Below are 15,988 nucleotides of genomic sequence, written 5' to 3'. Positions count from 1 at the left end.
ACAGCCCAACCTGGCTTTGCTTAAAAGGTAAACAAACTGGAAATATCTCAGTTATTTCACTATGTATCTTTGCAGCCTTCTGGAAAAAACAAACAGAAAACTATTTCCTAAAGCAGGGAGTAATGTATCAACTAACACTAAAACACAATTCTATATCTGTGTTAGCCAGAACTATCATTTCTAACTATTATCTCCCAACTAAAGTTTTCCTTGTATAAATATAAAACCAAATTCAATTCTAACAATTATCCAACAACTGGATCTGTGACAAAATTTCAAAGCACATTAATTCATATAAGAGATTGATAATATGGTATATATCTAACAAATATACTTAAATCTTACATTTTGCAAAAGGAATTCTGCATAAGTCTCCCGGCATGCTTCTCTGAAGTGAATAAAGTTGATAATGCCACTTAAAAACCGACTTGTCCGTTTTGCTTCTAAAAGAGAAAATAACTAAACAGTTAAAACAACAGAATATACAAATGTATTACTTCTTCCCATATTACTTGGCTCAGAGCATATAAAATTGTATGCTTTGCTTGAAAAACCATGACAACAACAAAAAAATAAAATAAATAAATTTATATGCTTTCACAAGGTGCAGAGCATCTCTTTTAACTTAGACTGGAATTTCCCTTGTATTTAGAAAGGAAGGGAGAGAGGGAGGGCAGGAGGAAGGGAGGGAGGGAGGAAGGGAGGGAGGAAGGGAGGGAGGGAGGGAGGGAGGTATGCAAACAGATCAGTATGGGTTACACAGGAGAGCAGAAACCACGACTGCTAGTTTTAGAACAGAAAATCAATAAATAAAGCAAAAACTTCAGACACGCAATGTGGACAGAGACCACCATCAAAGAGGAAGCTCTGTGACTGTGCCTGCCCCCAACAGAGAACATCAACAGAATTCAGTCTTATGGAGTCAGGTAAGTAAGGTTTGGAGTTGGAGGCCAGAGCAGCTAGAACTGGCAACACTGAGAACTGTGAGGAAGAAGCTGTGGAAAGTTAAAGAGTTCTGGAAGTCTCAAAGAAGCTGGTTCTAGTCAGCACATAGAGACGAAGAAACTATTACGGCTAAAACAAAAACCAGAAATATCGAAAATGACAAACAAAAGCATTCAGCATTAAATAGCATAAAATTTGCAATCTAAGAAAAAGAAAAAGCAAAACCACAACAATGTGATCTATGAAAACGGAAAAAAGTCAAAAATCCCTTGAAATAGCACCAATGACAAATATAGTAAATTGGGTTATGAAAATGCCCCTTTTGCTCAAAAACATCGAGTCATATGAGATAAGAGAGTTCAAAAATTACCCAAATCCAACTCTAAGAGCTGAGACAGAAGCTGTCTGAAACACCAGGCCTGCCGGGGAGGCTAAAAGCAGCACAGCAGAGGTAGAAGTGAAAGGGTTGGTGAAGCACGAGAGATGGCAGGGAAGCTGCTGGGATGAAGGCCAGCAAGGAGACCCACCGCCACCTCTGAGCAGACGCTGAGTCAACAGCATCCCAAGTCTGCGATGGAATCCCACAAAAAAGAGGAACAAAAACTGGTTTTTTTTTGTTTTTTGTTTTTTAATCTAACAGGAGAGTAATACAAATCTTACAAAAACCATAAACAGTGAATAAATCTAGGCTGGAAAATGAAACAACAACAAAAGCCAAAAGTTTCCTAGAACCCTACAATGCATTCAAGTAGCTAAGAAGTAGCAATAAATTTTAAAGGCAAAGACAAGAAAATCAAATAGATACATAAATGGAATAAAGGTTAAAATAAGAATAAGAGTGTGTTTCTGTCAGAAACAAAAGAGCCAGAATAGAATATTGCAATAAATATTTTCTTTCCTATATCAAAGGTTTTTATTATTGGTCTTCCTCAAGATACTGTTCTCAACAAAGTTAGCAGGCCTTTCAAGCTCGGGGAAAGCTGTCAACTTAGAATTTCGTAATTAAGAAAATTGGCTTTTAGCATTGAAGGTGAAGCATGCACGTCAGGACACAGCAGGAACTGAGCAGTCAAGGTACTGAGGCCAGAGGATTCCAATCATTAGGCCAGCCCGGACTACACAGTAAGGCCATGTCTACAAAGACAACCAATGAGGAGCCGGAGAGATGGCTCAGAGTAAAGAGCCCGCTGCTCCTGCAGACAACCTGAACCAGGCCGCACTCACAAGCACAAGGAACTTAAGCTCTAGGGAGCCAGCAACTTCTTCTGGCCTACATAGGCACTAGGCATGTACGTGGTATGTACCATACACAAAGTGTATCATACACTCATATGATGATACACACAAAAATAAATAAATCCTTTTTAAAGCTATTTTAAAAAAAACCAAAAACCCAGTAGCCAAAAGATGAAGCAAGAAATGAAAAAAGTGGAAATAGATAACTATTATAAGAAACAAAAAGATTAAAGGTCAATTTAAGCCTGATCATATCAATAACATTTAACACACGTTCGCTAAACACTCCAATTAAAAGACAGTGAGAGTGGGAAGAATAAATTCACAAAATATTTTAATATCTCTATACAGCAACTAAGAGAAAATCTGAAGGAACACTACTAACCAACTGGTCCAAATGCATGGAGGGCCCTACTCAGTGACACAATCCCAATGCATGCTGCACAACAGGACACTGCAGACCATGGAGATAACATTCAGGTCCCAATACTTGGAACCGTGTGTGCTATCATAGTAATAGATTTCACTGTGGAGCGGCAGATGGTGACCCTGTGTCCCTTGCAGTATAACGCGCTGCCGTGAACAGAAGAGTGAATATAACAAAGAACAGATCCGCTCCACAGAGATGAGCATCAGAAACTAGTAAGTGACAGAAGGGCGCCTCAACACACAGGTGAACAGCATGGGCCTCCAGCTACCCAGCTCACACAGCTAAGATAGAGCCAGCCTAGCTGCACAGCTGCAGATGAGCGCCTGAGGAAAACGTGATGCATGAACTCGCGCTGTTTGCCTGATCTCCCGTCTCATCATACAGCAGTCTACTTGATGTGAGGACAGACATGTAGATGAGTAGTGCATGGAACCTGGACAGACAGACAGAATTAAGCCAGGGTCCAGCAAATAGCAAGCCCAGATATGTGGCCAATTGATGTCTTATATACCTCTTTATTTCTCAGAAGTTTTCCATTCATAGCAAAACCTGAGTCAGGATTAGATAGTTCTCAACAGCCCACCTATAAGGCCCTCTCTTAACATCTGCGTGAGTGTCACTGCCATTAGGAAGGAGGCATCTGCACTGACACATCATTGTCTCTGCGTGTTTACGTAGATGTGCTGCTGCTGCTGCTCATCGTCTGTGCACTGTAACAGCTGCAGAATGGCACGTACATACTACTACTGTAATAACACCGAGCGGCTCTACAGTCCTAAAACACGTTTGTGTCCTAGTGAACTGTTCCTCCTCCTCCTCCTCCTCCACTAAGCCTCACCATTTCATTTTTCTCTCTGGTGTACGGTTTGGTCTTTTACATATAGCTGTGTAGCCTTTTACCTTATAATCTGCACTTGTGATTTGTCCGTGTTTTCTCTCTCACAGATTGATAGCTCATTTCCATTCGGCACTAAATACCATCTCACTGCCGGGATGTAGCCTATTTATTGACCCACTGAAAACCATGATGGTGTCCGAGATTTAGGAAGTGTGAACTAAGCTGCTACAAGCACCTGTGCGTGTGGCTTTTTGTGAGCACAGTTTGAATCCCTGTGGGTGGATACCAAGGAGCCCACCTCCTGGATCCTGCAGGAAGAACAAGTTTCACTTTGTTTGAAACTGCCAAAGTGACCCCAGCGCTACGCGCTGCCACAGGCGAACAACTCGGGTGCCTGCTGGCCAAGCCCTTCCCCACACTTCAGACCACCATGTTCGGGGGTTTGTGGTAGGTTTGAATGGGTATGCACTATTATGTCAACTCATTTTTAAAATAAATGTATCAAAGTAATTTAATGGTGAAAGGGTAATGTTTCAACAAAGAATGCCAGATTAACAACACTCACATGCAAAGGGGAAAATATGAACAGTGACTCACTATATACAATAACCAAAACATTAAATAATCAAAGCAAGACAATAGCTCCAAGTACATGGAGGCAAAGCTCAGCAACTTAGATCAAGCTAAGATTTCTTAGTAAGATATAATTTTTTTAAAAAATCAATTAAAATAAATGTAAAATAAATAAAATAAAATAAAATAAAATAAAATAAAATAAAAACTAAAATTTATTTTGCTCATAAAACATTCTATAAAATTGAAAAGGCAAATAACAGAGTAGAAAAATATGTGCATAATCAGTTGATAATCTATTTGAAAAATATCTGAAGTGACAAGAAGATAAATAAACAAGGTGCTGGAGAGGTGGCTCAGTGGTTAAGAGCACTCTCTTCCAGAGGACTCATGTTTTGACACCCAGCCCCCACACGGCAGCTCACAACTACCTATAACTCCAGTTCCTAGGGGTCTGATGCCCTCTTCTGAACTCTGTGGGCAATGCACACACATAGTACGCAGATATACACTAGGCAAAACACCAACACATAAATGGTTTTAAATTTTAAAATATTAAAAAAAGACAAATGATCTGAAAAGAATTCTACCAAAGAAGATATATCATAGTAAATAAGCATATGAACATATGCTCAGTTTTATTAGTCATTAGTCATACCAAAATGGAAGCTAAAACCATTGTAGAATGGCAAAAATTAAAAATATAATACTCAAGCCAAGGTGGACCAGGCACCATGAAAACTATTACATACTGCTGATGTGGACATAGCAACTTTGGAAAAGAGTTTAGTAACTTTTTGAAAATCTAGGCATGCACTTATCACACAAACCAGAATCTCTGCTCCTTAGTGTTTATACAGAGAATGAAATCATATCCAGAATAGCTGCTTCACCAATAATGGCTAAACAGTAGAAATAGCTCAGATGCCTATGATGAATAAATTGTGCCATACACTAACATAAGAATACTGCAAAAGAAAAAGAAGCAAAGGACCAATAATCTCAGTTAGATGAATAAATTTCAAAAGCACTGTTTAAAGAACTCAGACAAAAAAGACTGTACTATATGACTCCATCATACGAAATACGGTGAGAAGCCAAAGTGATAACAGACACATCAGTGCTGTAGAGAGTGGTGGCCACAGGGGACTGCCTGCAAAGGAACGCAAGAAACTTGTATGGGCCATGGAAACACGGTGCGCAATTACAGCGTGTCGTACAGCAATGTAGTATCCGTGGTTCAGAATCAGCCTTACATGGTAAAGAGCAATTACTAACTTAACAACTTTGGCCAGATAACTCACTATTCAACAGCATACCCTCATATAATTTTCACTGGAGTCCCAATTTTTAAATGTAACCCTGTGATTGAGTTGCTAAATAACAAAATAGGTTCAGAACTGGACGGCCTTGCCCTTTTTTCTTATCTCCGCTCACATTTTTCAATAGGCAGCATTCCCTTCGACCTGCAGATGGGCTGGGCACACTCAAGCCCCACCTCAACCGTCTTCGTAATTTTAGCCTTCTGTGGAAACAGGCATAGTCTGCCCATCACAAGCATGGTTTCTCATCAGAACCCCAAGTTCCAGGGAGACAGAAAACCTCTGCCCCTCTTGTACTGTGCCGCTTAGTGGTGTTGGTGCTTGTCACCTTTCTTAGAGAAAGGCCAGGGAGTTTTCGGAGCATCCATCATGTTTGGCAGGACAATATCAACACAAAAAGAAAGTTATCTTCCACAATTATAGAAAGATTTTAAAAACATGAAGTTTTAAGAAAAATCAACTGAAAAACAGCTTTTTATAGATCATAAAGTACAAAAAGTTAACTTTCTGAAAGATTTTAATTGTATAATTTTCTTTAATGTTTACTGGCAGGAAAAAAAGATGAAAATTAAATGATGAGAAATGTACTTACTTGGATAAAGAATATCAGCAACCTCAAAGTCATTCACCCGGCAAATGGGCATAAATGATTCCCTTGAAGGTGAGAACAGTGAAGAGCAGGGACGTTAGGTACTGAAGCCCACAACAGTAAACACCTTATTTTCAAACATGTTTCTGACTACCCTTCTCAGTGGTCAAGGCAGTCAGGGCAGAAGCCGACTACAGTGCAGTCCTGCAGGACTGCCACCTACTTCTGCAATGCATTAGTATTCATGCAATACCTAGTGCTTCCTGCATGTTGCACCAATACTCACACAGTACCATGGTAGTTATAAACTTAATATACAGCATATACTCTTGGTGATGCTAAGACTCTTCAGGAGCACAAAGCAAAAAGACAGTTCTAGACTTAGAGCATTTTACAATGTCAGGTGACAGCATCCTGACAAGTGTTAGAGGGGAAGTCAGAATTCCCACGTGGGCATATCTGAGCATATCTGAGATAAAGTGGAAGAAGCTGTTCTTTCACAAGGATCATACCATTAGACGAGTTTAATATAAAGTAGATGAAAAGAAAACACCCTTTACTCACAGATGAAAGTATAAATTGCTGAATGGTAAAAAGCCTTCCATTATATGTGGATACATGACCTCGATGTTCACTGGCATCTGAATGAAATAAATCATGAAATCTAAATCACAAATTAGCTAGACGACATGAGAAGCATCGAAGGTTATAAGACCTTTGATTATAGGACATGATCAAATTATATTAATTCATTACCACTAAATCCGAGAAAAAACAATGCGTAGTACACAGTTAGAGTTGACAGTAATACATGATGTTCAGTTCCCAGTGGGCACTTAATGAAGATTTTTAAATTAACGGAAATAACATCGAGCCCTATACTGTAATTCGTTGTTCTTTTAACGTTTACAAGCCTGTTTCAGAGGGGTACCTCATTTTGTAAAAACAAAACAAAACAAAACCTAAACCTTTGCAAAGTTCCACAGTAAACAAGGAGCTAAGAGTTTTAGTGTCTATAATGCAAGCACACAGGAAAAACATGAGCTCAAGGACAGCCTGGGCTATCAAAACAGTTAAAACAAAAATCCTAATGACATGTACAAATATTACATCTTCATCGACCCTCACACGAGAATTTCAGCACAAATATAATCAAGAAAAACGGTATTTCTTACTACAACTATTTGGTTTGCCTCATTTCAATTGCTTCAACCTTACTGCCTATCTTCTATTTTAATCTTGGAGCCCTTCCTAAAATAAAAAAATAAATTTTCCTGAAGCCCTGGAAGTTGTTTTTTAAAGCCCCTGAAGCCAGACCTACACATCTGAGAATAACTGTATAGAATTAGTAATTCGCAAGTGTCCTTCAGTCCGTTGTTATAGTTTTGCTCTTACTAAAGGTTCTCGTGTAAGCTAACAATAGGCTGACAAGCCCCTTGAAGGTGAGGTCATTTCATATAAGCCTTTCGATTTGTTGGAAATCAAGTCAAGCGACCCGCATCCTTTCAGGCAGCATGCACTGTGATCAGAACTGCTGTAACAACCGACGCCAAGCAAAAGGTACTTTCCCCCTTCTTAACTCACCATGTAGAAGTGCTCCAGCCGGATCCCATACACCATTTGCAAGGCTCTCATGTAGATCATGTACAAGACCTCAGGCTACAGCAGAGAAACAACAGTCAATGTCTGTGTATTTACCCTCATCACCAGCCAGTGCTGCAGCCAATGGATTCAAACAAGAAAACCTGAGAATATCGTCTATTTTCCCTCAAAATACGTCATAATTTCTTCACATTTTAAGTTGCCTTATGGTACATCCCAGTTTGTTCTTATGTGGCGAATAAGTAAGGCAACCGGCTACCTCTGAATCAGAGTTGGCCTATCCAGACCCACCCCAGGCACGGAGACGGGGAGTCTTCCAGAACTCTGTCAGGAATGTGGAAACGCCGAACACCCAGGATTTTATTTTTTATTTTTTGTAGATAGATCACAGGGACTAGCCTGCTGCTATAGATAGAAGGTCACCTCAGCCTGCAGTTCAGTTTAATGCAACACTTGAAATCATGGCTATAAAATTAATGGAGAAATCACAGGATTGAAAAACCTTGTCTTCTAAGTCAGTAGTGGCCTAAGAACTCTACCGTACTCAACTCTACTGGGTGAAGAGAAAGGCCGGAAACACAGGGAAAACGTGGTAATATTTTCCTACAGCTGTATGATTCACCGTGAAGGCCATCGTTTGCCCTAAGGCCATTCTTTCCGTCCTAAAGAACTAAAGTGCCCTGAGATAAACACGCTTACATTCTGTGTTATGAAAGAAGTCTTCCTATGTTATAACTTCAAGGCCAACGTAGCAAAGTGGAGAGAGACTTTGGGATTTTGCTGTGACATATAAATAGCTCATTTTTGCATTTAATAACCAAACATATAAAGAATAACACCTGTCAAAATAAGTCAATTCCCGCCTGGGGCATAATGTAAGAAAATTAATCTGCACGCTTCCAAAGAAGACTGTTTGCAAGCATGCATGTGTAGGAAACCGCTTGGAATAAATCCTGTCAATATCCCCAGTAAATGACACCCTCATACCACCACTCCAGTAATAGTAAAAAATTTAATATACTTTAATATATCTATGGTTTAAAGCCTTTTTTTTTCTTTAAGAAAAACAACCATATTAAAGAACTGAGCTCCCAATGGGAATGTAGAGGTTGCCACACATATAAACTTAATGTTATTTTAAAATTACATCAGGTAAGATATCTTTCTCTAGATTAAAAATGACTGGCCTAGAACAAATATGCTGCAACTCCCACACTACAAACCTGGCAGCTTACTTTACTCTTCAATAACAGTAACTACACGCAAAGACAGGCACACTTCACCTTTGGGTTTGGGTGCAGATCATTCTTGGAGAGGTTTTTGCCATCTGCTCCTGTTAATAATTTATTTCGAATATGAACCACAATCTCAGCTACATTGTATCTGGGGAACGACAGAGTCTCCATTGTGGGAGTCTCCTCCTAGTTAAACAGAAGAAAAAGCAAAGATCAGAAACAAGCACAATGAATAATTCTCATTATCTGGGAACTGCTAGTTAGTGGAAAAAAGGAACAAGCTGTGGTTGAGCCATTCACAGTGCAGTGTATCAGCAAATATCTGAGGACGGTAGAGAAGTTTAAGTCAGGCAAGCAAATGCGCACCCGTGAGCCGACACTTAGGAGGGGGAGGTAAGAGGGTCAGAGACTCAGGTAATAGTTAGAATAGCTTTCTATATAAAGGCCAGGGCCAGCCTGGGCTGCATCAGACTCTGTCCTCTGTCTCAAAACAAAACAAAAGATGAATTTTAATCTACATGTACAAACACACAAAGAAAGGAAGGTGTTTTATCGTAAAGTAACTTTCATCACAAAGCAACAGCCATTTTCTGTTAGCTTCCCTGGTATTCTCTTCCACAAGGGATGCACGATTCGAGTTGACATGCAGCAGGAAAAGTATGTTTTTCTCTGTTTACACAAGGGCTGGGGCCTCTCACAAGATGCTGAGAACTATTTCTCAGAGCTCAAGACTGACAGCAGCAGTGGCAGAAGCTACACACAACCAACACTGTACAGGGTAGTAAATTAATTGGATTTTATCTTACTGTATTGATAGTCTACTCAACACACACACCATAAAATGACTAATATGACTCAGGGTGCAGGCAGGAGAGAGAGCTGGTTCAGGAGGGGAAGAGGTAGGGAGAGGTAGGGAGAGAGACCAGCTTTAATTTAAGACAGAAATAAATCCCTCTCAGCAAAGCAGAAACATAAAACAGCAAACCTCTCTTGGTTATCTGTGTGTACAGATAATAGGTTATTCCTACTGGTGTCTTCCTAAACTAAGACTTGTCATAATTCTGTCTCCCTCATACATCCCCAAAGCAGCTCTGCTAACCTGCCTTTCCTCCCAATAAATGGAGATCGCCACCTTAAAACAAGCTTGCTTAAGTAACGTCGTGATTCTGCTTGCACCCTTCAAAACACTACCGATCCCATTTTTAGTCACTGCATAGAATGCATCAAATCCCTATTCACAGGACACTAAAAAACCATGAAGGAAGCTGTGATGTCCTTTCTAAGCCTTCTCTGCTACTTTCTTACATGTGACCATCCCTTTATGACACCATTTTTGGAAACCTTACCATTTGTGAGAGAGATGAATATACTTTTTCCTACTCAGGGAACAAAAATCAGTACAGATGTGTACCTAAAATGGGAGTGGCTTCTGGCAAGTACCAAGCAGACAGCAATTATGTAATGGACACACTAGGTGTCCTACCCTTAAGTTCTGACGCTCCCTCCAGGGCAGTAACGTCAGGACCCACAGGTTGAGGGTGTAATCTTCACCCTGTTCCCACTGACACAACAGTCACAAGCCCAGGCGGATTCACTTATGCCTCTGGCAGCCTGCTACACACGAGCGCTCCCACCATGCCCTCCGGTGAGTCATCTGCTAGAGCAGCTGGGGCATAAAGAAATACCCACTGGCTTAGAGCGGAAGATGAGATGAGGGTTAATACCACAGGAAGAGACAACCTGGCCAAGGACTGCAAACTCTAGGAGCCACAAGGTGTCTGGCTACCGCACGCCAGCTTCCTCAAAATCAGCCCTTTAGGTTTTCTTACCAAAGCTTTCATGTGTAGGTATGGTTGACTTTCATCAATGCCAACAGCTTCCAGGCTCTTGCTTCGCCAGCATCAGGAGACAGGGCCTGCACGCCTAACCCCATAGGACTGCCTTAGTCTTCTGCTAACTAGTCCTCCCCTAAGGCAACTGGAGGCTTCCAGGCAACAGCTAACCATTAACATACAGAAGGTCACTTATCACTGTGAGGGTTCCAAGGTTCTGGATCTGTACACGCAGAACTGGGCACTGACAAAATGTGAATTTCATAACATCGGACTGTCCTATTTACTACCTTTGTTAACATCTTCCTTCATGTTAGTCCACGTTTGTGTGTGTGCAGGTACACACGGAGACCAGAGGCAGTCTCCAGTTCTGTTCCTAAGGTGCCATCCACCTTTATTTACTTACTTACTTATTTATTTATTTAGATATGGCATTCACTTAATTATTTATTCAAGTATTCATTTGTTTATTTAAAGATAGTCTCAAGTAGGCTAGGCTGACTGACCACCAGGGCTCCACAATGCTGAGATTATAAGTAAACTTCACCATGCCTAGAACTTAAAAAAATAAAAAGTGGGTCCCAGGGGTTGACTCAGGTCCTGCCTTTCCAAACTGAGCTTTTTGCCCCGCCAGTCCGTATCTTCTTAAAGCATAACACCAAATGAATTCAACACTCCAGACACTGTCAGTCTCAAACAAGAGCGTTAGAGGAAGGAACCGCCTCTATTGATTGTGGGTAACTGTAGCACTCATACAGAAAGACATTTACTATCCAGTGAGAGGAGCATGGCCTCCCTACAAGAACCTGAGTTTTGCCCACACTCTTCTCCCATAACTATTTGAGCTTTAAGCTATGATCTTTATCTTCTACTACTGAGATTTCATAACTGCCAACTTCTACTTCAGAGCTAGGGGCACCTCAAATCTAGATCTGGACCCTTCACACAGTAGCCATCTATTTCAATATATGTGGTATAGGAAAGTAAAATATCCTACCCTGGGTAGTTGTTCGATGTGTTTCAAGAAAGTACAGCCCTCTGCAGACACAGGAAAGGTTTGGCAAGGCCCTCCTATAAAAAGAAATGCATAGACACTTACATTAGGGAATAAGGGTATAAGCTGGCAGAGGCCTCTCTATAGGATAGTTTCCTCTCCACCTAAGACTGTATTTCTGATCCCTGCCCAGGTCCAGGCCACTGTAGGTGGCAATGAATGGCACAGGAGACCTCATCAGTACATCAGGAGAGCCTTCATTTGCTGTGTGCCTCCTGCAGCCACAACTCCAAACCCCCAGCCCCTTCCATTCCCTGCAGAAGGCCCCGACCCTGCGCCCTAACTGAGCCCTTTATAAGCTCTGGCCTGCCTAGTCCTCCTTTGTATTTAGGCGCATGTTAGATTCTGGGCTTTTTCTTTCAATAGTCTGAAGTCAGTTTATTTCTTAGATTAAAATGATCAAGCTTTCAGAGGGTAAAAAGTAAATAAGTATTCAATATTTTCATCTACGTCTCGGTTATTGAAACAGTTTACGAGAGCATTAGAAAGAGGTTACTTGCAAAAGCAAGCTACACCTAGATTAGAGGTTTTAACACTAAAAGAGTGGGCATAAACTTATAACCACACAGCGCTCTCCGCTGATGTGTAAAACACTGCTGACTGGCTAATCCTTATAAAACATCAAACCCTTACACACAGTTTACCTACCACACAAACTCCACCTTTTCCCACTTAAGTTTCTAAAGCCTTTAACAATCTAATGCTCTTTCTGATCCAAGTTAATTCCTTCCAAGCCTTCTCCTAAACTTCCAATGTTTCATTACACCTCCCAGGGAATTTCTGAGGACCAGTTTCCCAACCTAAAGCTACCGGAGGCTTACACCTGTACCCAGTAGGGAAAAAAATTATCTCTTCTCATATGCAAATTATATCTTTTTTTAATAGTGCGATTTCAGTTCCAACGTGTGTGTGTGTGTGTGTGTGTGTGTGTGTGTGTGTGTGTGTGTGTGGTGTAAAGAGGAAAGGCCTTTAAACTACAGTTTGAGCTCAGACTAAAAGTACTTTATATACTGCAAAATCACTCTCTGACAACGCTAGCTTAAATAGGACAGATTAGTTCTAGCAGCTTCTGTTTCTCCTTTATTTGTAACACTACAATCCTAAGCAAAGCATGTCTAAGTAACTGGAATAACTTAAATTTTATACATCCGGTTTTGCAATGTAAAAGTAAACAAGCAACTCCCAATTTCAACGAAATAAATAAAAAGTTCCTTGAAATAATGGGGCGGGGATGGGGGGCTGGAAGCTTGTGTTACACAGATGTAGAGCCATATACAGTCAGCTCCCTGGCTTTTGGATTAAGTATGACATTTTCGCCTTTTGACTTATGGATTTTGGTGTAAGCAAGAGATGGAGGAGCAACGGAGATGCATAGAAAACTGACAAGCATTCACAACCAAACAAGTCCCAGAGACACCACTCTTGTGGCTCACGCCTGTCATTTCGTCCCTTGGGGATGGAATTCTAGCCACGGGTATATACAGGTTCCCAGGCCAACCTGGGATGCAGGAGACCCTGTCTCCAATCAACACACCAGCTTACGTTAACGAACCCCAGGTTCCCCGAACCTTGGCCTCCTCCTGATCTTCCCGCGCCCGCTCTCACTCACCTGCGGTCCCAGTAGCTCTAGGAAATGAAGTTACAAGCCGCGGCCAAACAAAACCGGCCGACCGTTGTCACTTTTCAAACCAGCCGCCTTCTCATGCGAGGCCCGCCCCTTTCGACAGAGCGCTCTTCCTTCGCGACGGGTGCCGGAAGGGCTCAGAAAACACGGAGTGGGTGGAGCCTGACGTGTGGCGCAGCAAACCAGGCTCCAGGGTAGCGGAACCATTATTCAGGGATTTGGCTTCTAGTCGGACCTGCGACTCCGCGGGACAGGAAAGCAACGCTTGTAGGGGGCGGAGTTCCGGGAGGTGTTTACCCAGCTGTCAGAGACTTTCTCTGGAATTTGCCGGTTAGCGAGCAGTTTCTGGTCCCTTTCATTAGGCTCAGAAAATGACGTTGTGTAAAAGATGTGTTGTTCTCAAGCGAATCAAAGGCGTTATAGAGAATCATGGAGTAACAATAACAATGTCACTGTTTGATAAACATTGATGGGGTCGGGTTCTGCGCTGTCTTCACGAAAGCGTGGGGCCGGGAACGCGAATGGATCGATAGACACTCTTATTTTGCCTTAAAAGAACGCTCTACATTAAAGAGACTGAGTAAGTGACCCAAACCGCCCACAGTAGCTCAAGAGTAGTTTAGCTGGAATTTGTGCACAGACGACCAGAGTTCAATTGTGTGTGTGTGTGTGTGTGTGTGTGTGTGTGTGTGTGTGTTTGTGTGACTGTGTGTGCATGTGCTAACGACTGTGTAGGCACATGTGTATATGTGCATATGGAAGGCAGAAGACAGCCTCTGGTGTCAACCGTCAGTCCTGAGAATCCTCCACTATTCTCAAAGACAGAGCCCATCAGACTGAACTGCTTCTCCTTGATGTAAAATTTTGCTTTTCTCTTTTCCCTCTATGAGAATGTAATTTCTACCAGAGAGGTTATTGACTATTACCACATTTGTTTGTTCATTAATACATTTCAGAATTTAGTTCACTCTCCAGGACAAACTGGAGCTCAATGCATATTTTTAAATAACAAAAGGCATGAAAACAAGGGGAGAAAGTCAACTAATTCCGAATAAAAGCTAAGGGGGGCTCCTTGAAGATCTCTGAAAAATAGCTAAGGATGAAAGGGAGTTTGGCAGTCAACAAACATGAGGAAATGTCTCAGAATATACTAAAAACAGGGTCATGAATCAGGGAGTAGACAGGGAGACAAGAGTGAACAGGTAAATAGTGCCAAGATCCTGGAGACAGGGTATGTGTACAGACACAGCGGAAGAGAAAATAACAGTCAGAAATCATACAACTGTCCCCAGTCATAAAGTGTCCACCTATGATTTCTCAACTGTATGATAATACCACAAATACACATTTGATGAAAATGACTTCAAATTTCAAAGGGCACCATTAAAAGTGGCAGTATTTCTTTAAAACCTGGGATGTAGCAATAAGCCACTGCTCCTGGTCAGCCTGCTCCTGGTCAGCCTTATGATCAAGGGTACAACTAATTCTGTGTGGATAGTGTGTTCCTAGATTGTGCTTCTTGGTCTGTTGAGAGTAGCAAACACATTTACCCACAATACTTTGGATTTGTAAGGTGTTTCTTGAGATGTAATCCCATCACTTTCTGAGTGTCATCACTGTGCTGGAATTTAACTTCCCACTATAATTAGTGTCTTTATGGTGACAAACAAACCCTAGAAAGTTTATTACAAGAACTCTGCTGTTCTGTCTTTCACCTCAAAAAAACAGGCACTGATCTGCAGAGGTAGTCCTGTCAGGAAGGTGAAATGGATTGCTTCACAAACACCAGGCCTGCATTAGTCCCTCAGAGCACAGTCATGGTGGTGTGCACCTGTAATCCCAGCACTGGGGAGGAGAAGACAGGTATCCTTAGAGCTCACTGCTGGTTTAGTCTAGCCTGAATGGTGGACTAGGTCAGTGAGAGACATATCACAAAAAGGAGTAGAGGAGTGGCAAGAACAAGGAGAGGAAATCCAGTAAGGGGATCACCATAGTGATCCAGGTAAATGAAGATGGCGGCCTACGCAACAAGGCACTACATAGACAGCAGCAGATCCAGAAAAATTTAGGCAGTGGACAAGCATATTTTTGGTGAGTAAATTGTGAACACGTGAAGTGGGAGAGAAATCAAGGATGGAGCAGATTGCCCAGATTACTCTCAGGTGTCCACAGCTTGGAACAAGACCCCTGTATATTACAGATAGTAAATACCCAATAAGTGAGTGAGTTTTCTTGCTTAAGCACCTTGTCAACTGAGGTGCCATTTTCTGACGTGGATAACACAGATTCACTTGGGAGGTGACTGGGGGTTTCATTTTTTAAAATATATCTACCTTTGGATGTCTGTGGAACTCAAGGGACATCAGAGGTGGGATGTTTCTATTGAAAAAAGAAAGAAAGGAAAGAAAAAGAAAACCAAAACCACTCCATATCATCATGGCTCATTTTGTGTCTCTCTCCACACCTCCAGCAGGCTTGTTCTTAGTACTCTGTTCTCCCAGCACCTAACACTCTATCTTCTACACACTGTTACCCAGTGTTTGTGATAGAACTCAAATTCTCTTAAAACAACAAACCTTTTTTTTTTCATTTATTTATTTTGTGTGCTCAGGGAGCCTTGTGGGCAAATCTGGGGAAGAACAGAAGGACGGATGGGGTGGGGGTGGAAGGACAAGAACTCCACAAGAAGACCAACAGAGCCAGCCCAC

The 15,988-nt window shown here is 41.5% G+C and overlaps 1 protein-coding gene across 2 annotated transcripts in view; it reads right to left on the bottom strand.

Annotated features, from left to right (window-relative positions):
• Positions 1-13,409, bottom strand: part of NUF2 (NUF2 component of NDC80 kinetochore complex) — a 31,380-nt gene extending 17,971 nt beyond the window's left edge. The window contains exons 1-7 of one of the 2 annotated variants that reach the window (XM_084795425.1): positions 13,266-13,409; positions 11,600-11,673; positions 8,819-8,956; positions 7,518-7,592; positions 6,498-6,574; positions 5,937-5,998; positions 346-443 (exon numbers count right to left, since the gene is read on the bottom strand). In XM_084795425.1, coding sequence (XP_084651551.1) covers positions 346-443; positions 5,937-5,998; positions 6,498-6,574; positions 7,518-7,592; positions 8,819-8,941 — 435 coding nt within the window. In that variant the 5' untranslated portion in view covers positions 8,942-8,956; positions 11,600-11,673; positions 13,266-13,409. The remainder of the gene's footprint in view (positions 1-345; positions 444-5,936; positions 5,999-6,497; positions 6,575-7,517; positions 7,593-8,818; positions 8,957-11,599; positions 11,674-13,265) is intronic. The other variant, XM_084795426.1, reaches the window with a different exon arrangement.
• Positions 13,410-15,988: the final 2,579 nt, after the last annotated feature.

The sequence above is a fragment of the Acomys minous genome (genome assembly GCF_964271855.1).
Source record: "Acomys minous genome assembly, chromosome: 1".
NCBI classification, from domain to species: Eukaryota; Metazoa; Chordata; class Mammalia; order Rodentia; family Muridae; genus Acomys; species Acomys minous.
This window is presented reverse-complemented; position numbering and strand designations above follow the sequence as displayed.